Consider the following 22,589-nt stretch of genomic DNA (forward strand, 5'->3'; position numbering starts at 1 on the left):
ATGAAGGATTTCAAATTTGGAGCATTCGGTTAGTCAACAACATGAATTACACCAAACAACGGATCTGACTCAAATTTTGACACAAAATAAAAGAAAAGACAAGATATCATTTGATACAACTTTCGAGGCTATAAATAATAAAAAAGTTTTTGTCTTGGATTTCATTTTTCTAAAATAATTTTAAGAGCTTATATACCGCAAACACAATTGAAAGTTAAACCAAAAGAATAATCTTTTTTTATTTTGATACCACTTGTGAATAAATTTAACCTATATAACCTATATTTCTAGCAACACTAATCAAACAAATTTTATATTTTTAGAAAGAAGAATAGCACTTTTAAACTGCGCTAGAAATATGTCCCAAGCTCGATTATGAAGCAAATGCCGGCAGTTTAATAAGACCAATATTTCCAGAGAGAAATCTCCCACTTACAGCAGAATCGCGCTATTTGGAGAATCTACGATAACAATTATAAGCTCAGTTGGTAGAGCATTCGCTTAACATGAAAAAGGAACGAGATTGATTCCCAGTGAAGTCGAGAATTTTTTCCGGTATAGTCAAGAAATTTTTCCAACTCCCCTGTCCACCTAGCAGTGACTAGGTAGCTGGGTGTTAGATCTTGCAGATCTTTGCAAAATACTAACGTCTTATTGCTATTATCCATTTCATGCTTAGAAATTGAGAAAAACTCTAGCTCGATGGGTCTCATAGCTCTGACGGACTGCTTTACTGCATCTCCCACTAGGGTTTGTACTATCCTCTTATCCCATACTTCCTCACATTATGTAATCTAGACAGCCCATCAAAATCCCTAAACACTTGAAAAAGTAAGCACAGTAATACCATGACAACTACAACATAGACAACAATCACTGCCACCAGCAACACAAATATCACAACTCACCCCACCCCCTTGTTTCAGCCAGTAGTAGAGGAACCAGTTGGCCGTTGTGACCCCTGCTACGGGCAGACAGAAGCAGAAAAGTATAATGGCCATTTTGATATAACCTCCAGCACACCCAACATAATACTGGATAGTGGATAAAGTGATGGGACCTTCCTCCATCTCCTCCTCTCTGATCAGCCGCGCCAGGTCTAACAATAAAGATAAACAAATGCGTAAATATTACCATAATTTATCTTTTAAATTTTCTTTTTCTTCCAATAAACTTACTGGATCAAGAGCTTTACTACTGGTATATATGTTATACTGAAATAATATCTTTTAAATTATAACACTGATGATGATGGTGATATTAATAATAATGAAAATAATAATGATAATAATAATAAATAATAATAATAATAATAATAATAATAATAATAATAATAATAATAATAATATAATAATAATAATATCATAATAATATAATAATAATAATAAATAATAATAATATATAATAATAATGATATGAATGAGATGGATGATGAGGAGGAGGAGGAGGAGGAGGAGATGATGAGAATGATGATAATACCATCATTAATATCATCATCATCATCATCATCATCATCACCACCATCACCATCATTGTCATTATCATCATCGTCACCAAGCATCACCTCATCATCAAGATAATGAAGACTGGTATTCAAAGCAGTTTGTAGAAATAAAAGCTGCAGCAGCAATAGTCGTAGTTGTAGTCATAGAGAGAAACTAGGTAAGCTGGAGGAAAACAAATGTGTGCTGATTTGGGAAAACCTGTCGAATGTTGCATGAGTTAGTTTTTTAGATGCGAGCGAATAAAGGTGAAAAATCATAATACGCATTATTTTCATTGTTTCACTTCATCCTTTATATGATCCATCCAACTACATTCTCAGAAAAATATTTTACAATATTAATCTTGCAGATAGTTTAATTAAAATTTTTCTGAGTCTATCGCAGCAAAATACCTTCAAAATTGACCTAAAATTTGCCATAATGTTGGAGGATTTCAATTAGTGCTGAGACCCGAAATTTTAACCAAACCTCAATATATTACACATATCATTCTTTTTGTAATTTTTCATTCTTTGGAATGCAAGTCAGTGCACATGAATTAAGATACCATTGAATCAATATAATGACTATGCATAGCTACAAACAATGGGTAACACGATAAGTAATAGTCCAACGTTCCAGTTACTGTCCTGTGTGAATTATTGTGTCGATACATAAAATCATGCGACTATACCATCTTTCTTTCAATTTTATATCATAATTTGCAGGATAAGATATCAAATAGTCTTAAAACTAAAATCACAAAAACAACATAATAATTATCAGTACTGATAGAGCAATTGGCTTGCAAGAATGATGTTGCACGTGAACCTCCTCCTCCTAAATTATGACGTCACGTAGGCAAGAAGGGGGAAAAAAAGGGGGTGGGGGGGGGGGGGGAATCAAGTCAAAATCTTTGGTTTGTTTTACAGAAGGGCTTATTTTTGGGTATGAATGTGGTGTGCAAGTGCTGTTGTGATGATAGTGTAACAGTATTTCAAACAATGGGTAGTAAACATGTATGTCTTGTCTTTAAAAGCCATTTTATCTGGTTTAAAATTTTTGCCCCCATTCCTTGAAATGTGAATAACTTCGGTCCTAATTAGGAAAATTACAAAATTTAAATTATATTTGTAAAAGAAAAGTGTTTCTATTTGAAAACGTAATAATATGTGATTGGAATTTTTCCTACATCCGCTGGGTTTTGCCAGAACACCACACAAATATCACAATAACGTCGAATCCATGATCTAGTTCTCTCTTGACTGAGAGAAAGTGAAGTCTGACCAAATAGCGCTAGCCACTACCATATAAATAGTCCTTATTGTGGATTCTAACCTGTTACGAATTGTTGTTAATCATGTGCAGTTTTAGGTTTCAACAGGCCTAATAATCTTAAATATAAATTATGGATCATTTACTTTGTTTAGAAATGGCCAATTTCTTTGATATTTTCCATGCTTTAAGTTTTGCCGACATAAATAACAACTTTACAGCATCTCAATAAAAACATTTGGGATTATTTTCAGGAGGTAGAATATTGAGCATAGCTGTCAACACAAGGAAAGTTCTTTCTGTCAATTTCATTTATTTATTCATAAAAAATTTAACAACATTCGCCCATAGCAACTGAATAACAACTGTGCGTGAAAACAGATGTAGACAAATGTAAATCCACTCAAATACTAAGCTCATTTCATCTCATTAGAGCAATGCGTACCTAGAGGAATTTTTATCATAGTTTTACCTAAATCTTCTGCATTTTCTAACTTTGGTAGTTTGAATCAGACCATAAAAACTATTTGAAAATTCTATTTAAAAATTTCTCCATTCTATTTGATTCTTACATTACAATAATAAGCAAACTTTTAAACCAGCTGTTTATTCAAAGAACAGAAAATAATTCCAACAATCTGAACAATCTATTCAAGTTTTAATAAAATCCATCAGAAAATTTCATAATTAAACTCAATAAGTGTTCTCATGCATTTTAAAAGAGAATACTGTGACTAATGCATTCATATTCGACTTTTTATATACTTTCAATTTTACTAAGTCGGTGCAATTTAACGTAGTTTGGTTCTGGGCAAAATACATATTAGAATGATAGTGGTTCTTAAATAAAAGATAATCAATATTTCTTACCGCTTTCATCCTCGGGCTCCTTAGACTGCACAAACTCCACATCTTTCACATTTTTATGGTTTTGTATCTTACTGTCCCCTGACTCTAAACCACCTCCTGTGTCTTCTGATGATTCTTCTTTTCCTCCTTCATTCCTTTCATCTTCATCACCATCAATTTCTGTCTCACTTTTCTTTGTATCTTTCCCTCTATCGAGCATTGCCAACAGTGATAATACTTCTCCATTATCGCTTGACATGAGACTGCTGTAAGAGCCTTTTTCTAATAACGATCCATCACACATTATCACAATCTCATCACAGTCTTTTAAATACTGGAAGGAAAATAAATCAAAGGCAGGGAACAAAACTTAATTTTTCCATTAAAAAAATAATAGTAGCAATAATTAGATTCCCAGTCATTTTTAGATTAGCCTCCTTCCAACAGATTTGAAATTATTCTAAAGTCCATTTACTATGAGAGGACAATATGAGAAAGGCATTTCAGACTCAAAGATCACATGATAAAAATATAGTATCTCCAACTAAAGACATTCAAATCTAAAGCCTACTGACTTAACAATGGCAATGGCTCATCCAAAATTAGATCTGCAAATTGGTAAAGATAATGTTGGATTGACTCAACATACTACGTACGTGCCCAGAAATTGGTTTGCTGATGTCATCAAATTGCTCTCTTAGTAAAAACATCAGATTTTGGTAGTAATTCAGTTTCAGCATTAAAAGGCTCATAATAATATTATTAATTGTTGTCATGTAATTGTTTTTGTAAAAACTAAATTGGAAAATTCACAATACAGGCATAAAAATATATATTGAAACTTTTTAATTATCTTTAAACAGCAATGTCAGAATAAGTGATTATATCAAATAAATGAGTGTAACAATAGCGTACCTCTAATTGTTGCGTGGCAAAGACCACAGCCCGTCCCTTCAGCAACCCCATTATACAATGCTGAAATATATGTTGTCCCACATGAACATCTACAGCAGACAGTGGATCATCAAGCAAAATGATAGGACTACTGCTGTATACAGCCCTGGCGAGTGAGATTCTCTGTTTTTGACCACCACTTAAAGTGGCACCTCTCTCTCCCACCTGGAAATTGCAAGAAGTTTTGAAAAAATCACGCCTTAAGATTCCAGCATTAAAATTGACAAAAAGTACAAAGAAAGAGTGATCAAAGAAGCTTGAATCACAACCTCTCTGCTTTCAAGACAGACATGCCTCATGATTACACTGTTGTCATTAATCACACATATAACTAACCGAGTATTTTCCTTTATTTTTTTTATTTTTTTTTTTGTGTGTGTGTGTGTGTGTGTGTGTGTGTACTAGCCAGATCTGGAGAGAAAAACAAAATCGAATATGGCCAAACTAAATCGCGAAATGGAACAATTCTGTTCCAAAAACAACATTTAATGTAAAAAGTGATGACTTTTTAATGCTTTACGACATTTATGGACAAAGTCAAGGCAATTTTGAACCAGAGAGATCCCTAAACTATACGTCTGCCTCTCACGAATGGGTAAAATGTATGGGGTAATTTTTACTTCCTACTAACATAATGCTAGAGCACCTCAGGGTCTACAACATAAAATTGAGCCAGATACAATATTCATTATTATGTGAAAGAGCTGAAAAAAACATACGACATTGAAAGGGGGTAGAAACAAAAAATTAATAAAGGTTGAACTTTAACCTCTGTCATGTCCCCAGCAGGTAAATATTTCAAATCCTCCATTAATGCACACGCCTCTAGAATTTCTTTGTACCTGAAATACAGTAACATTAAGTAATGTTAAACAAACAAAAAGAAAAACAAACAAAAAAAAATAAACATACATATGTGTTACAAAATCAATTGGTGGTCAAAATTCAATATGAAGTATCTACATATCTACTAATTATTCAAGTCGTTTTATAACTCAATAAAATATTTTCCAGGGCAAAAACATAAACAGGAGAGACAAGCGAAAATAGATTATAAAACTGCCTAATCTAAAGCATTAGAAATGAAAAAAATAAACGTATCAAAACAGCCAAAGTTTTATAATCCTAATTCATAAAATCAGCTCGTTACTCTTGATTTATTTTTTATATTTATCTACCATTCTAATGAATTAGTGATTCACCCAATATTTACCTTTCCTGCTAACAGTAATTTAATCACATGACTTGCAAGATGAATGTCTAACACTACAGAAAACAATCATCCAATCCAACTGAGTTATCATATTCTGATGATATTAACCCTATCAGACTTGAATGTATCAACAAGAAATAAATTCCAAGATGCTTTATAAACTTGCTGTCTAAAAGTCAAACACAAAAGAATATGGCAAACAAGTAATTTTGCGATAGACTAGCATCCTATCCAAAGGATAGCAAGCAATTGCTATTGTCCGTTTCACGCTATAAAAACAGGGATATACTCCGGATGCATGGGCCTCATGGCTCTGAAGGACACCATTTTAAAAAATAAAAATTTTAATGAATCTTTTGACTAACCTATCGACCTGGTATTCCTCCCCAAACAAGATGTTGTTCCTGATGGAATCATTCATAATCCAAGCCTCCTGTGACACATAAGCCATCTGTTTGCTGATGGCCACTGTGCCAGACATCAGATTCATCTAGAAAGGAAAAAGATTATACGTGTGTACATTTCTAAAAAAAAAAATTATAAAAAAAAAAAAAAATTTTAAAAGAGCAATTATAAAGAGTAATATCAGCAAAACGTTCTCAAAGCACTTTACAAAGGGTTCCTAGAAACAGCAATGCTTAACATGTAGGACGAGACATGATGCTTGTTAGGCGATAAAACATTACTCCGACATAGACAACTCTATTAATGTTCAGGTACTCATTTGACACCAGAGCACGGTGAGAGAATATGAGTTAAGAGCCTTTTCTTTATGGGGCAGCGTGGCTCAGCAGTACGGTCTTTGCTTTGTACCCGAAAGGTATCGATTTCAATCACCGGCCTCTGCGCTGTGTGGCCTTGAGCAAGTTACCTCGCCCTAGCTCACTTTGCAGCGCTGCTCTGCGGCTGACGCCTGGGTTATTCCAGTCTTCCCTTGGAATAGACCCTAGAGAAAAATTTCCCCATGGGGATGAATAAAGGGAATTTTAATTTATTAATTTTATTTCTTAAGACTCAACTATGCACTACTCAGAGTGCGACTCAAACCCTTGACCTTCCAATCTGACGGAAAGTATCAAACCACAATACCACATAGCTGCACATTGCACATTAAAGTTTAATTGGATTCATGCTACCAGAGAAGACGAAATTCATATTTATTTTCTTATATTGATATTATTTTATGATACCTTAAACGTTTCAATAGATAAACTGAACTTTTTAAAATTAGTTGTTTATTCTTTACATTATCAAAACAATAGCCATGAAGACTCCTTGCTTGGCTGAGATGAACAAAGAAAAATTCTAGTTTCAGCCAAAAGGGACTTAAGTGTTAAGTTGCAAGGTCGAGATCAGAGGGGAAAAGTTGCAGTTTATAGTCTGGAAAATACAGTAATATTATAAATATTATCTCTCAAAAAAAAAATGTCTTTTTACTCCCAAGCAAAAGAATGCGCAGTCAGGGCTAATGTGAAATCAAATGATTTCATTCCAAAACAAAGCCCCATGAAAAGGCCAAATGATACGAGAGAATCAAAGAGGTAGAAAGGGTGTGGAACAATGTGGAATCCATTAGCCATGGTGGCTAATTATCTCCCATCCTAAAGAGATCAGAAGAAAATTTCCTTACCCTTCCAAGACACGCACTGATGAGAGAGCTTTTTCCACAACCAAACGGACCGCAGACACCAACCATTTTACCCTGCACATGAAAGAAAAATTGTCAATGAGACAACTTAATATCATACACCATTATATTTCAAAAGATATAAAACATTTTAAAATGTAAAGCTTACATAACAAAAAGTGTGTTTTTTGGGGGATTTTTTATACATCACAATTTCAAAGAACATAAAAAATAATACAATTTTAAGCCACTCACATCAATGGAAATATTATAAGAAATTCTGAAGAAAAAAAAAAGAAAAATCATTAGCCTTATTCTACACGCTGTCTTTTATTCTAGACACCATTGTGATACTATAAGAAGACACTGAGTCACTATGCTCTCCTTGTACTTTACTAAAACACTGAGTCACTACGCTATCTTTGACCTTGTACTTGTAACCAACAACTTGAATGGCCTAATAAATAAAGTATCCTTTCTTCTTAAGTCAGATTATTGTTAATTATATTCCTGTCGTAACAAATATCTTTACAACCATGTCAGAGGAGGCCAAATATTTCTACTGCTGTACAAAGACTGAACACATTTTTCTTAAATTATAAAGGTAGCACATCTGATCGGTAATCAGGATATCTAAGGTTCGATCCCCAGTCAAGGAAGACTTGATTTTTTGGGGGATTGTTTTTTTTTTTTTTTTTGGTACTATATTTCTTGCTTTGTCTCGCAGTGTCTCATACACACTTGTTCAGATCTTTGTCTTACACCGGTGCCTGCTCCCAAATTTCTCAATTTGATTCTTGCAAAAATGAATGTATTTTGTAATTGTGCTGCAGTTATGTATTTGATCAGAATCGCTATGCTTGTTCATATAAGAGCAAAGACGACTCTTGGAGCTAGAATTAGCATTGATGAGTGATTTGCCAACAACAACCAAAACCTGTATAGTCTGAGTTTCTTCTGAAAAGCTAAAAATTAAATTTGTACTTTTCTGCTGAATGAAAACTATGAATTATTGTTAATCGGTTGGACCATTGCAAAACACAAACCATTTTGAGAGTAAATGTTATTTCCTTCAGTATAGGTCCCGTGTAAACTTGGCCCATGTTCTCTGTCTTGTCTTCATTGTCTTTGAGTTTGAGTCTCTCTGATTCAACCTTATCCCCTTTGTCATCAAAAATTCCTGTAGAAATAAATACATGATTGTCACAATGTAAATGCAATTAGCAATGTTTTTCTTTTCAAATACAAAAAAGTAGGTATCTGTTCTAGGACCTTCTCTTTATCTCAAATTTAATTCTGGCCTAAAACCAGTCCACCCAGAAGTGATTGGGTAGATGGGTCTGTGAGATCTGGTGGAAAGTATTTTGCGATAGACTAGTATCCTATCCAAATGGTAGCAAGAAATCGCTAATGTCCGTTTCACACCATAGAAAGTGGGATAAACTCTTGACTCCATAGTGGGCAGGGAGGCACTTACTGCTTCCTCTATCCCCTTATAGCTGTTTTCCAAATTTCTTTCTGTCTTTGTCTTGGAATGAGATTACTTGGGTTTTTTCTTGGCCCTGCCCAGATACCCTGGCTGTGAGGGAAGCTGATATTTATTTTCCTTGTAAATATCTCTCTGTTATGTATTGTATTATTTTTCCTTTTACATATGTCATGTATTGTAAACATTCGAGTATTCCTCTTGGTGGGGACATGTGCTGGATGAGGCATTTAGGTGATCTCAAACTAAGTACACTGATAGTGTGCTCTTGGAATCTACATTTGTTTCCTATTTAAACTAATTCCCAGGTGTCTTACTTTTTCTTGGGTGTTTTAATTGTAATTCTAGAACATATTACTATCCCATTTTCTTCCTTTTTAGTGGCACTGATATGACCTAAATGTGTTGCAAGCGCTGTAAAACCCTTAAAAAAACAAAAACAAACAAAACTCCACAGGCCGTAATGGCTCTTAAGGAAAAAACGAAATTAAAAACAAAAATATCAACAATAAATGTAGAAAAGGTTAAAAATTGTTGTCAAGCCAGTGTCAAAAAGAAATTTTTTTTTTAAAGCCTCTCCTTAATAGCTGAAGTAGGTTCTCCTCTTTATGTAATTGTCCCTGGTTTGTTTGACGCTGTATTATATGAGCCATTGTCTTAACACAGTATTATGTTAGTGTGAACAACATGCCAAATAGTTATTTTAAAGTTAAAATGACAAGACATGTGCGGCTATGTGATCTAGTGGTATGACATTCTCCTTCTTATCGGAAGGTCCTGGGTTCAAGTCCCTAGCGGCACATAGTTGATTCCTTGGAAAAAGTCTCTCTACAGGCTCTCTACCCACATTTTCTCATCGTACGCAGGTGTGAAATGAGTACCTAGCTGTTGACAGCGTTGCCTCTGTCAGAAACATTGTAATATCCCTGAACAGGCATCATGTCTCGTCTTCCATGTTAAGTGTTGCTGTTGGCTAAGGACCCTTGTAAAGCACTTTGAGCACGTTCAGTGGATATTGTGCTCTATAAAAGCCCAAGTTTGTTTGTTTTTTTGACACGAGAGATTTTAGTTATAATTTTTTTTTTTTAATAACACCCGCCAGCGGCATTTGTAAGATGCTATTGCCTAGGCATACCAAGAAGGAATATAGATAATCCATCAAACAATCTTCTGATGTCAACAAAAATCACCCGTGTTGTCCAAAGTATTTTAGTTATTGTCCTTTAAAATAAATTACATTGATTATCCTCATCAAGACATAATCATAACACTCCTTTAGTGGTCTCTAATAGGAATAAACCAGTCAAGCTTAAAATGCATTAAAGACAGATTCTGACGTAATTGTGTTATTGACTTAAACAATTTATATCGAAGGTCAAGGTAAGTGGTCATTTATCAAAAAAATTAATGACTGCTGACCATCAGCTTTTAAAATAATTTTCCATGCTCTGCACCAAACTGAACTTGTATTGAATTGGGACATCATAACTGTTAAAGTCATATAAATAATACAAAGGGGACACAGAGGAAAAGAGCTTGAATTTTAGTTGTAGAATACATTGCTCTCACCGACAGTCGGTCACAAGGTCATGCTACCTGGTGAGCAGGAATATGCAACAAAGTGTTTAGTTTTATTTTTTTGTTTGTTTTTTTTTTTTTTTTTGGGGGGGGGGGGGGGGGGGGGGGGTTCTGAAAACTTTAAATTCAACTAAAATTTACTTTTAACCTCATCTTACTTAAAAATTCTATTTACTCTTCTGCTATTTTTATGTTTACTGACTTTAACTATGAATTTATCGGAAACTGTACAACTGGGATGTTATAATACAGTTTCTGACCTATAACTGAATAATTCGAAACCTCTGAGCGTGCCCTTCAGAGGTCGGACTTGCCCTTAATCTGAAAATCCAATAAAGGTCAAAAACTGTATGATAAAGCCTAATCCAATTCTTATAGTTCTGTCGATAAATTCAATTTAATTATGAGCATTTAAATCATCTCATTGGATTCTTTGATGCCACATATAAATTCTGATTTCAACCAGTACTTCAGAGAGCACTAACCATTCATCTCCTTCTCTTCTTCAGTCTTCGTGTATTTGTTAGACACCCACGTGAAGGAGGCTTTATTCATCTCAAGGATGACTGATGGGTCAGAAGTCACTGTTTCATAGGATTCCATCGACTCCATTAACATTATTTCCTATAGGGGGAGGGGAGGGAGAAGAGAGTGGATAATAAAAAGTACTCTCTGCTGAGGGTGGTTTAAATAATTTATTTGATAAAACATCTCATTATCATTCAACAACAAACAAAATTTATTCCACATCAGTCTCAGCTCAACAAATTATGTGAAGGATGAATGACCATCAATGAGGGCCGTAATATCATGTTATGATAAGGAAATTAATGGACCGTATGGAATTTTATTTTCAAAGTAAAATGTTAAATCAGTGTTGATTTTATATCTAATCTATTAGAGCATTAGCTGTGTTGATCTTCTTCACTAAATGAACCGACTGACTCCTTAGATCTATTTCTTTCTTTCTATTCTTTTTTTTTTTTTTTTGTGCATCCAACTTGGATTGTAACACATGTCTTCACAATGAAGGTTGACATTAAACAGCAAATGCAGAGAGTTGCAGCTTCTTCAGACTCTGTATTAAAGTCAACATGCGTACCTAAAATAAAATTTAAAAACTAACCTTCATCCTGGCATTAGTAACAAACATCTCTGACAATGACTTGAGGGCAAATGGAATAGTCATCATAGATCCTTGGACAATGTTCATCAAAGACACAAACGTGAAAGCCTGTGAAATTACAAACAGAAAAATATAATGAAGATAAATAACTTGAATTTTTTATTCTTTTTTTTTTTTTTCATTTTAACCATTTTTCTTGAAAAAGTAATTTCTATCAAAAAAAAAAAGAAAAGAAAAGAAAAGAAAAAAAAAAAAAAAAGAAAGATCGAAAAAAAATAAAAATATATAAATTACAATTTTATTAATAAAACAGCATTTTCCGCTTAAGGGCCGGATATGAACGGACAAAGTGCATTAAAAGTCTGAGAAAAGAATGCTTTACAATGGAGTCTGAGCTTTGTATTCATTACAGATTGGTTAATGCTTTCTTTTCTCTATGAAAGTAGTAATCACATAAATTGTGCTGATGACTTATGCTTTAAATAACCACAAATTCATTCCTTTATTCATTTTGTTATACATATAAAGCTAATAAAACATATTTTTTTTCATTCCCTACATATAAGCTGTCTATTAAAAAAATAAGCTTAATATTTCAGAATTAATCGAATTCATCTCATCCTATAATCTGTCATTAAAAAGAAAATATAAACTATCATACCAATAAATAAATAATTCAATTGTATTGTTAACATGGTAAATCTAAGATATAAAAGATTTTGAAATGTTCATTGGTTCTACCTTCCTAGTATTTTAGTCTTTACCATTTGCAGCATTGTAGTGTAGTGGTAAGACTCTCAAACTGACCTGTATGTCCCTGGTTTTGAGTCCCGCTCTGGAGGACCAAAAGTTGAGTCTTTGGGAAAGGCTCTTTACACTCATTCTCTCACAGCACTCAAGTGTGAAATGAGTACCTGAATGCTGAAAGCATTGTCTACATCGAAAAAAATTGTAACAGCCCCTTGTTTCGTCCTACTTCCTAAGCACTGATGGCTTGGGATCACTTGTAAAGTGATTTGAGCACATTAAGTGGATACTGTGTTTTATAAAAGCTAAAGGGTTTTGTTTTGTTTTTTTTAATATTCAAATGCATGCACACAGAATCGGGTACACCTTTAATATAGAAATGTTCCTCTCAAAGCATCATCAGATAAAAATTTTTATAGACACTTCTTCCTCAATGAATCCCCGAATTCCATTTTTTTGTTTTCAATTGACAATTTGAATCTTCCAGATATTTGTCTTACTTCAGTGGGAGTCAAATTGTTTCCAGATCCAACATATCCGATAAAAGTAAGACATGAGGCAAACAACGACACAAACATGGACGACCCCATACTGACACTCTGGGCCAAAACAGACTTCTCTAGGACTTTGTGCTCTGCTTGACGTAGTTCTACAGGAAAAAACATATATAAGTGAAATACAAATGAATAATTAAAGCCCAACATATACAAACAAATCATCTTGTTTAACAAAAAATAATGTAATCACATCTTGTTCAATTGTAAGAAAAATAATATAAGATAAAATCGCTTGAAATAAAGTGAGACTTATTATATTTTTCTGCTTTAATTTTGAAGATCTGGAATTGCTTAAGTCTGTCAACGTTGAAAGCTAGCCCTATATATAATCAAAATGAATTATCAATATTTAATGAGCATCATAGATCAAGATGCATTATGTGACATGAGAGAAGAAGTGAATTTTGTTTTGTTGAATTGTTGCGTTTTTGGTTGACAACCAACTCATTCATTTTTAATAACAAAAGAAAAATTCTGTACCAAGGCTAAAGAATAGTTGCTGAAATTACTTAATAGAGAAACAGTGCTTTAAAGCCAGAAGGTCCATGGAGCCAGAGTTTATCCAAGTTTTCAAAGTATTAAACAGACAATAACAACTGTATGCTGCCCTTTGGATCGGATGATAGTCTATCACAAAGAATATTATACCAGACCTAACAAATTCAAATGTCTTATCGCTGCTGGGTTTCTGGAAAGTCTGTAGCTGCATATATGACCGATATTGGCGTATCTATCACGAGCTAAAAGCTCCATCAATTGGGCTATTGGGACCCCTTGCCTAAAAGAGTATCAAAAAACATTGATAAATGCCAAACAAACCAAACCGCCATTATAATATTATATAACAGCAGAATAATGTTATTTCATTACAGTACATTTTTAGCCAAATATAATGTTGGAATATTCTAGACATCACATAAAATAATTTTAAATTATTTTAAAATTTCAATACAGACCTTGAATATTCCTAGAAAACGGTTTCTCCCAAGCATACATCTTGATCACTTTGATGTAAGTAAATAACTCTGATGTAAAGGCAACCTAAATAGTAATAAAGGACAAAAACAGGCTTGATAAATAATATATAGCCGTTGTTTCTATTTTATGCCTTCATTCTCCAATAACTTAATATTATATATTCTTTCTTGTGAGAAGTGTACCCATATATTCACAAACCATAATATATAACACAACAAATGCAAACTTCGTAGAGGCATTTGTGCAATATCTTTAAACATAAAAAAAATGTTTCATTTTTCGGTGGAACTTAGCGGTTTATATTCATTCTGATAAGGAAAAGACTAAGTACATATACATGTCAAAAGAGCTCTTCCAAGGTCATATCACCCGTTAGTGTGAACTTCTTAAGTACAATTCTGTCTGATCCTCTACGAGTCGAGTTTACCCTATCCTGAAATTACAGCTTATTGTTGCAATCAAACAAACATTAACAATACATAAGTCAGAAGTCGCATTATTGTCAGTGTTCTTGAGAAAAAAACAATTAGATCGGTATCAACTGACACAGAATGTGAGTGAAATTCTTCGTACTTTGAATACGAGTTGAAAAGCTACTCCTCTAAAATTTTGGTGCAGGACTGTTAATGAAACCATCTTTCCTTGAATTTTCAAAGCGATTTAATATCTTGTTTTTGTTTTTATTTGTTAGGGAGTAGGGAGTGAGTGTATGTGTGTTTGTGTGTGTGTGTGTGTGTGTGTGTGTGTGTGTGTCACCATTCCTCTAAAAAAAAGAAAAGGAGAAATAAAATTAGAGCAGATAATTTCTCTTTCACATTGGGTTTCCCGTCAGTTACTCACTAATTTTATAGAACTCAAAAATTCCAATTAAGCCTTATTCGTGTCTAGCTAGAAAAATATTGAAAGACTCAAAGTAGACTTCTAGTCATCCATATTGCTTACCCGCTTGTCCGTAATTTTGATGCTCTCAGCCCTGAAATCCATTGACTTCTTTGCCAATCCCAACTAGAAAATATAATAAAGAGGACAATTGAATACCTAATTAAATAGACTTGGAAAATAAAATAAAGTAAAACGAGAAAATAATATTAAGATATATATGTAATATATATATATATAATATATATAATATATATATATATATATATATATATATATATATATATATATATATATATATATATATATATATATATAAAGCCATAAAAACAAAAACCACGAAAATATAGTGCTCTTATTTTTGATAAAAGGAGTTATTCATAAAATAATTCAAGTGTAATTTTGTTCAACTTCTACAATATTGTTTCAAGCATTCGCTATATATCTATATATCTATATATATATATATATATATATATATATATATATATATATATATATATATATATATATATATATATATATATATATATAAACAAACAATTCAATACTGCCTGGGACTTTTAAAGTGAAAGCAATTAACAATGTTATCAGAAAGGATCAGCTTGCAATAAATAGAAAAAAAATATTCATGGGTTGTGTTTGCAAGAAATTAGTAAATTGGAAAAAAGTACAGAAATCCCCAATATCAGGGGTCATCTTTACATTTAGCTCAATGAATAATGAGTGAGTTTTTGTTGTTTTTGTTTAATTGTATGAACATGGAAGATTTCCATCAAAAAACGTCATGGAAAAATATTAAAATGAATCCTTATCTAGAAGTTGTGGACTGCAAAAAGTTATGTACAAAAATGATAACAAAAAAAAAAAAAAATTCTAAATACGATACGTTTTGGGCTCAAATCACTTTTTCAGCCAAAAACAAAACCAGCTAAAACAGTACAACTTCCTTCACTTCATGGAAAAGCGTCAATCACTCACCGCAAAAGGGTAAAATCCTATGATGATGACCCACGCCAGAAGGGCCCAGGGTCCCATGTAGACTATGCTGTATACACAACTCATGATGAGGATCATGGGGCCTCCAATGGCATAGGGACCCATGATAATTCCATACCAGATACGCAGACCATCGTTGCTGAGAAAGTTGACCACCTTTAAAGAAATAGTTATAAACAAAAGATAATGATAAGAGTAAGCATAAGAAAATAATCAAAAATAAATCTTTTTATTTAATTAATATATTATTATATTATTATTATTATTATTATTATTATTATTATTATTATTATTAATTATTAATATTATTTATATTATATATTATTATTATTATTTATTATTATTATTATTATATTTAATTATTATATTATTATTATTATTATTATTATTATTATTATTATTATTATTATTATTATTATTATTATTATTTATTATTATTATTATATTATTATCATTTATTATATTATTATTATTATTATTACTATCAGCATTCTTCGTTCCCCTTCATTTTGTCTTCATGTTTGAATGTCTAGTTGGTGAAGGAACGCCGTTGTCTTCCTCAGCTCTGTCAGGGCCCTATGCAGTTTGGTCTGCAGGGGTGTGGTCTCAGACTAAAAATCATCTCTTGCTGTTGTATATTTTGGGCAGGTCGGGAGTATACACGGTGGGCGTCTTCTGCTCCGTCACCACAATCACCATAATATCTCCGTTTCTATTTTTAAAATCTTGTGCATGTGGTGTTTCAGGCGGTTGTGTCCTGATTAGATTCTACAGATTGTGACTTGGTTTCTTTCTATTTAAACGTTTGATAGGGTAAATAAGTAGTATGAAATAGATTTTAAAATCAGAAGGGATATCCTGCCAACTACTCTCCTCTGTTTTTAATTTTTATCCCTGTGCTATAAAAACATTTCTTTCATTAGGTGCTTCCGATGGTCCAGAGAACTCAGTTGATAGAGCACTCGCTTCACAAGTAAAGGTATTTGGATTTCCCGGATGAAGTCAAGATTTTTTACTGACCCCCTGCCCACCCTGCAGTAGTTGGGTTGTCAGATCTGACAGAAAGTACTTTGTATTCTATCCGAGGGATTGCAAGAAATTTATATATCCTGTTTCACGGTATAGAAACCTTGATAAACTCCCGACTTTACTGACCCTTAATGGGTGTGAAGACTACTTAATAAGTCCTTCGCCTTCGGATTGAAAGGTCCTGGGTTCGAGTCCCACTCTCAGCAGCGCATTGTTGAGTTTTCTCATCATACTCAGGTGTAAAATGAGTACCTGGCCATTAACAGAGTTGTTTCTGTCGGGGAAAAAATACAGCCGTCATGTCTCGTCCTATATATTGCTGATGACCAGGGATCCCTTGACAAAAGCGCTTTGAGCACATTTAATGGATACATATCAGAAAAAAAGCTCAATTTCACCCAGGATCAAACTCGGTCTCTTTGAAAGTGAAGCAAGTGCTCTACAAACTGAGCTTCAGAGACCCCCAATGAAGACCTCATCCTAAGGCATAAGTTGTCAGGTGAGGATGTCTACATCAAAGCTGCACAGATCAAACGAGTAAAAATAATATCAATGATGTTTTTTAGTCTTGGGAATTTTTCTTTTTTAATTGAGATTTTTTATAGGGCAGAATCCACTAAACGTGCTAAGTGCGCTTAACAAAGGGCCCCTAACCATGAGCAACACTTAACATGTAGAAAAATACATGATGTCTGTTCGGCAATATAACTTTTTATTTCCGACAGAGACAACGCTGTTAACGACCAGATACTCATTTACACCTCAGTACGGTGAGAGAATTTGAGTTAAGAGCCATTTCCAAGAACTCAACTCTGCGCCGCTCAGAGCCCTGCTAAAACCTAAGACATTCCGATCCGAAGGCAAGTGTCATTCCACTGGACCACATAGCTGCACATAAGCTTAGTTGGAGTTGACAAATAATATTTGATCTGTTAGTAATAACAATATATAAAATGACTTTCAATAATAATAATAATAATAATAATAATAATATCCCAAAAAAGGATACAACAATTGAGCTGTATACTTTCAGCCACAAGTGTCTTTTTCTAGAGTTTTGAAAAGGCATACACATAAACAAAGCACTCACACACACAAACTCATAAACAAACAGAACACACATACACAACACACAAACACTCGCATACACACAAAAACACCAAAACACGCAAACATGCACAAACACAAAACGTAACAAATACACGCCTACACACAAACACATAAAAACATATTACACGCCTACACACAAACACATAAAAACATATTACACGCCTACACACAAACACATAAAAACATATTACACGCCTACACACAAACACATAAAAACATATTACATACAAATAAATAAATATAAGACGTATAACACAAAATCACGATACTTACATCACCCACAGACTTCTCCTTCAGAGCTTTAACATGTACAATCTTTTTGAACAAGAGTCCTAAGTAGCCATTTTTTATCCTGACAGCTGGTGTAGGCAAATAATATTGTTTGTCAGTTGTAAATAGCAAGAGATAGATAATCATAAGTAATATGTGGCGTTTGGGGTATTTCAAGTTACCAAAAATAGTAATGGGGCAGAGAGAGTGTGAGAGAGAGAGAGGGAGAGAGAGAGAGAGAGAGAGAGAGAGAGAGAGAGAGAGAGAGAGAGAGAGAGAGGGGGGGGGGGTAGGGGAGAGGGAGGGAATAAAAACCTATATTTTAAGTAATCAATAATTATTTTCAATGGACCTATATCTGGTATACATGTGAATAAATAACATTATAAAAATAAACCTCGGATTCAGCACAAAAAAAATTAATAAACTTTTTCAAAAGAGTTAATTACGGATTTGTTTATCATTTTTCAAGGAGGTAGGATAAGCACGTGTGCTTAGTGATCAAACTATAATTACCAGCCTCAATGTTGAGCGCCCAAAAGAACCCATCAGTGAATGCTTTGAGCAGAATGATGAGGGTGAGGAACGCTACGTAAATGATCCCAGACTTTACAGAGACGTCTCCGTCTGACAGATACTCTAGGAAATATCGGATGACCAACATCTGAAAATAATAAATGACAGATGACACTTGTTTAGCGCTTTTGTATTAAAAACCTCAATCAAAGCGCTTTTTCGAGATAGAAAAAAAAAGCCACACCGGAAATTACAAGGTACAGTTACGCACACTTTTATTTTTAACGAGCATGCTGTAAATGTATGAAAATAACGAAAGCGTGTCTGTGCCACATTCTTTTACTAAATCAACAAAACAAAGAACACGGAGCACAACTGATAAAAATACAACTGTTTTTCTTTATAACCGCACAGGATAACTTCTTCGGTCAGCAGAGAGATTGCAATATTTTTTTTAATGACGGCGTTATCACTAATTTTACACAGAGTTACATATTAAATGATACTTAATTAATATAAAATGATGATGATAAGATATGCGATGGAGAACTGATGATGGTGATATGAGATGATGGTTTGAGATGATGATGATGTGATGATGATGATGATGATGATATGAAAATAGGATGATGATAGAGTAGATGAAAATAAGACCATTAGTAGTAGTAGTATAGTAGTAGTAGTAGTAGTAGTAGTAGTAGTAGTAGTAGTAGAAGTAGTAGTAGTAGTAGTAGTAGTAGTAGTAGTAGTAGTAGTAGTAGTAGTAGTAGTAGTAGTAGTAGTAGTAAAAGGAGGTCTTGTGTGTTCATACTAATCTATTTTCCGGCTCATGTGAGAAAAAAAAGTGTTTGTTAGGGTACGGTCACATTGCTGTTGAGGAATTTGTCGAAAGAAGACTTCTACATAATATACAAAACAGCGAAGTAACGACCAAACTCGAATACTTACAGGGTTGGCAAGACTGAAGAAAGCAAAGAGAAGACTGGCAAAAGCTCCGATGATGATCCGAGTCTTGAAGGACTGGAACACCGCCTTGCCGAAAGACGCTTTCTCTTGGCCATTGATTTGGAGCTCTTCCTCCCAAAACTTTTCAATCCTGAGTGACAAAAATTGCGAAAAAAAACCAACAAATATATAGGATTGTTCATAAAAAGAAAGAACTTGTATAATAATAATAATAATAATAATAATAATAATAATAATAATAATAATAATAATAATAATAATAATAATAATAATAATAATAATAATAGAGCGCACGTATCCTCCACAAAGAGGCTCTTGGCACTTAAAATTACATCAACACAAAACAATATAGAAAGTACACGACGTCAAAAAAGAAATATTTTCAAACATTTCTTGAAAACAGACAATGATTTGGATTCTCGGATGCTCTGTGGAATGATGTCCCATACAGACGGACCAAAGTAAGAAAAGGACCTTGTTCCCGCCTTTGTACGAATGCGTGGGATAGCCAAATGGGTGGTGTCATTGGATGAACGCAAAGGTCGAGTTGTCGGATATTTCTTTAGGAGTTATGTGAGGGGCAATGTTTTTCAGACAACGATAAACTAGGACACGTGCTTTGAATTTGACCTTTTTCTCGAAGGAGAGGTAAGGCAGAGTCAAACTTCCGCCTTCTAAAGACTAATCTGGCAGCATTATTTTGGACCGTCTGCAGCCGCCTGAGCTTTTTTCCGATGACACCAACCAACATAGCTTACAGTAATCAAGCTTTGAAATAAAAAAACGACATATTTCTTGGACATCCTCAAAAGGAACTGTCGAAAGATTATCGAGCGTGTACTAAATGGGCAAAATATGGCACAAACTAAATAAAATCGACCATAACTTCCAACAAAAGTGGTTTTGTGGCGAGCGAACCGGCGGTCTCCAGAAGTGGGTGGAGAGAGAGCTCTAGAATTGACCTGAGTTTGATACGAATATTTTTGTATTCGTGGATAGCTCACACGGTAGAGCCACGCTCTCACCTGCCAGGCGGAGTTGTCGTAACAATAAGGTCGCAGGTTCAAACTCCACCAACGCCGCGAAAATTTTTATTCTCTATTGTCTTCTGGCACTTTACTTTTCTACTCACTTCATCTCTTGTTGTTACCAACATAAGTGCCTGCTCCACTCACTTTTCTGAATTAAAAATTCACCCCATATACCGGAGCATACTCAATGTCTCAATCGTTTCTATGTTATATGTTTGTGTTGAGAATATGGCTATTAAGCTTAACTGCTGGTCAAGTAACTTCGCGATGGTTTTGTGGGCGAAGCGAACGGCGGTCTCCAGAAGTGGTGTGAGAGAGCGTGACCTGAGTTGATACGAATATTTTGTATTCGTGGATAGCTCACACGGTAGAGCCACGCTCTCACCTGCCAGGCGGAGTTGTCGTACCAATAAGGTCGCAGGTTCAAACCCCACCACCGCCGCGGAAAGTTTTATTCTCTATTGTCTTCTGGCACTTTTCTACTCACTTCATCTCTTGTTGATACAAAAAAAAAGTATACACATGTATATACACTGATACACTCGAGCATTTCTGTCAAAGTGGGGCGCCAACAATACATTGGGGTACATTGTAGCCGTGTCGTTATTAAACGTAGTTTATCCGAAATAAAAAGGACTGTTTCTATAACTACTTTTCTATGCAGTGATCTCTTAAGATCAGTGCAATTATTTATTTATTTTAATGTTTTACAAATTCTGATTTAAGGAAATTACTGTTGAGATTTTGAAGAGGAATTTTCACTTTTTGAACGAATTCTTAGTGTTAGCTAGTCGAAGCCCTATATTATAGAGCGTGTACCTTAAATGGGCCAAAATGTGGCGCACAAAAATAAATAAATTTTAAAAAATCTACCATACATTCCAAACAAAAATAAGTAGTCCATACAAACGATAAAACCCGATGATGATGAAGAAGAAGAAGAAGAAGAAGAAGAAGAAGAAGAAGAAGAAGAAGAAGAAGAAGAAGAAGAAGAAGAAGAAGAAGAAGAAGAAGAAGAAAAAGAAGAAGAAGAAGAAGAAGAAGAAGAAGAAGAAGAAGAAGAAGAAGAAGAAGAAGAAGAAGAAGAAGAAGAAGAAGAGGGGGAGAGGAGGAGGAGGAGGAGGAGGAGGAGGAGGCAGAAGAAGAAGAAGAAGAAGAAGAAGAAGAAGAAGAAGAAGAAGAAGAAGAAGAAGAAGAAGAACTATGTGTAACCTTAAACGTTTATAGTCGAAGTCTGATTGATAGAATTAAGTGAGAACTAATAATTAAAATGGTTGTCTAAAAACAATAACAAAGAGTTGAGTGACGTCAATTTCATCCCTTCTATGTTGTATGGTTTATATTGCATTCTAAAAATATACGACTAGGCCACAAACCAGCACATACAGCAACGGACAGCACAAAGGAAGACCGTAACAAAGTTTTCTATAACATTACGAATTGTAATTGTACTACCGGCACGTTAGAGATTAATTTACTTTCGGATAGACAAAGATAATAGAAGGAAAACCAACAACGGAAACAACAGCAACAACAACAATACTATTAATAACAATAATAATAATAATAATAATAATAATAATAATAATAATAATAATAATAATAATAATAATAATAATAATAATAATAATATTGTATTGTAATAATAGTGTATTGTAACACGCCTGACCGGCGAGTCTTGTTTTTGTTGGCTCTTTCATTTACGTGTTTTGAGTGATTTTTATCTGACATTTCGCCTGGATTTTAATACCATCTGATTTGTGATAGTCTTGTGGTTTTATTGATATACATTTTAACGATTTCTAACAGAGGATTTTTCTAAAATTTTAAAATTTAAGTATGGATTTTCCAAAGTCGAACATAGTTTTAAACTGCTATTTGTTTACAGCCATATTGGAAACTTTATTCACTGTGC

The 22,589-nt window shown here is 33.8% G+C and overlaps 1 protein-coding gene across 3 annotated transcripts in view; it reads right to left on the reverse strand.

Annotated features, from left to right (window-relative positions):
* The window catches only part of LOC144974796 (ATP-binding cassette sub-family C member 5-like), a 122,597-nt gene that overhangs the window by 17,899 nt on the left and 82,109 nt on the right, over positions 1-22,589 (reverse strand). For all 3 annotated transcript variants that reach the window (XM_078918082.1, XM_078918073.1, XM_078918092.1), the window contains exons 5-20: positions 19,626-19,773; positions 18,678-18,825; positions 18,165-18,250; positions 15,735-15,908; positions 14,817-14,879; positions 13,853-13,937; positions 12,840-12,988; positions 11,593-11,700; positions 10,952-11,090; positions 8,449-8,582; positions 7,406-7,477; positions 6,141-6,265; positions 5,332-5,404; positions 4,524-4,727; positions 3,630-3,942; positions 909-1,099 (exon numbers count right to left, since the gene is read on the reverse strand). In XM_078918082.1, the coding sequence (XP_078774208.1) occupies positions 909-1,099; positions 3,630-3,942; positions 4,524-4,727; positions 5,332-5,404; positions 6,141-6,265; positions 7,406-7,477; positions 8,449-8,582; positions 10,952-11,090; positions 11,593-11,700; positions 12,840-12,988; positions 13,853-13,937; positions 14,817-14,879; positions 15,735-15,908; positions 18,165-18,250; positions 18,678-18,825; positions 19,626-19,773 (2,212 nt within the window). The remainder of the gene's footprint in view (positions 1-908; positions 1,100-3,629; positions 3,943-4,523; positions 4,728-5,331; positions 5,405-6,140; positions 6,266-7,405; positions 7,478-8,448; positions 8,583-10,951; positions 11,091-11,592; positions 11,701-12,839; positions 12,989-13,852; positions 13,938-14,816; positions 14,880-15,734; positions 15,909-18,164; positions 18,251-18,677; positions 18,826-19,625; positions 19,774-22,589) is intronic.

The sequence above is a fragment of the Berghia stephanieae genome, chromosome 1 (genome assembly GCF_034508935.2).
Source record: "Berghia stephanieae isolate SIO BIC M18660-M18661 chromosome 1, UCSD_Bste_1.3, whole genome shotgun sequence".
Taxonomy (NCBI): domain Eukaryota; kingdom Metazoa; phylum Mollusca; class Gastropoda; order Nudibranchia; family Aeolidiidae; genus Berghia; species Berghia stephanieae.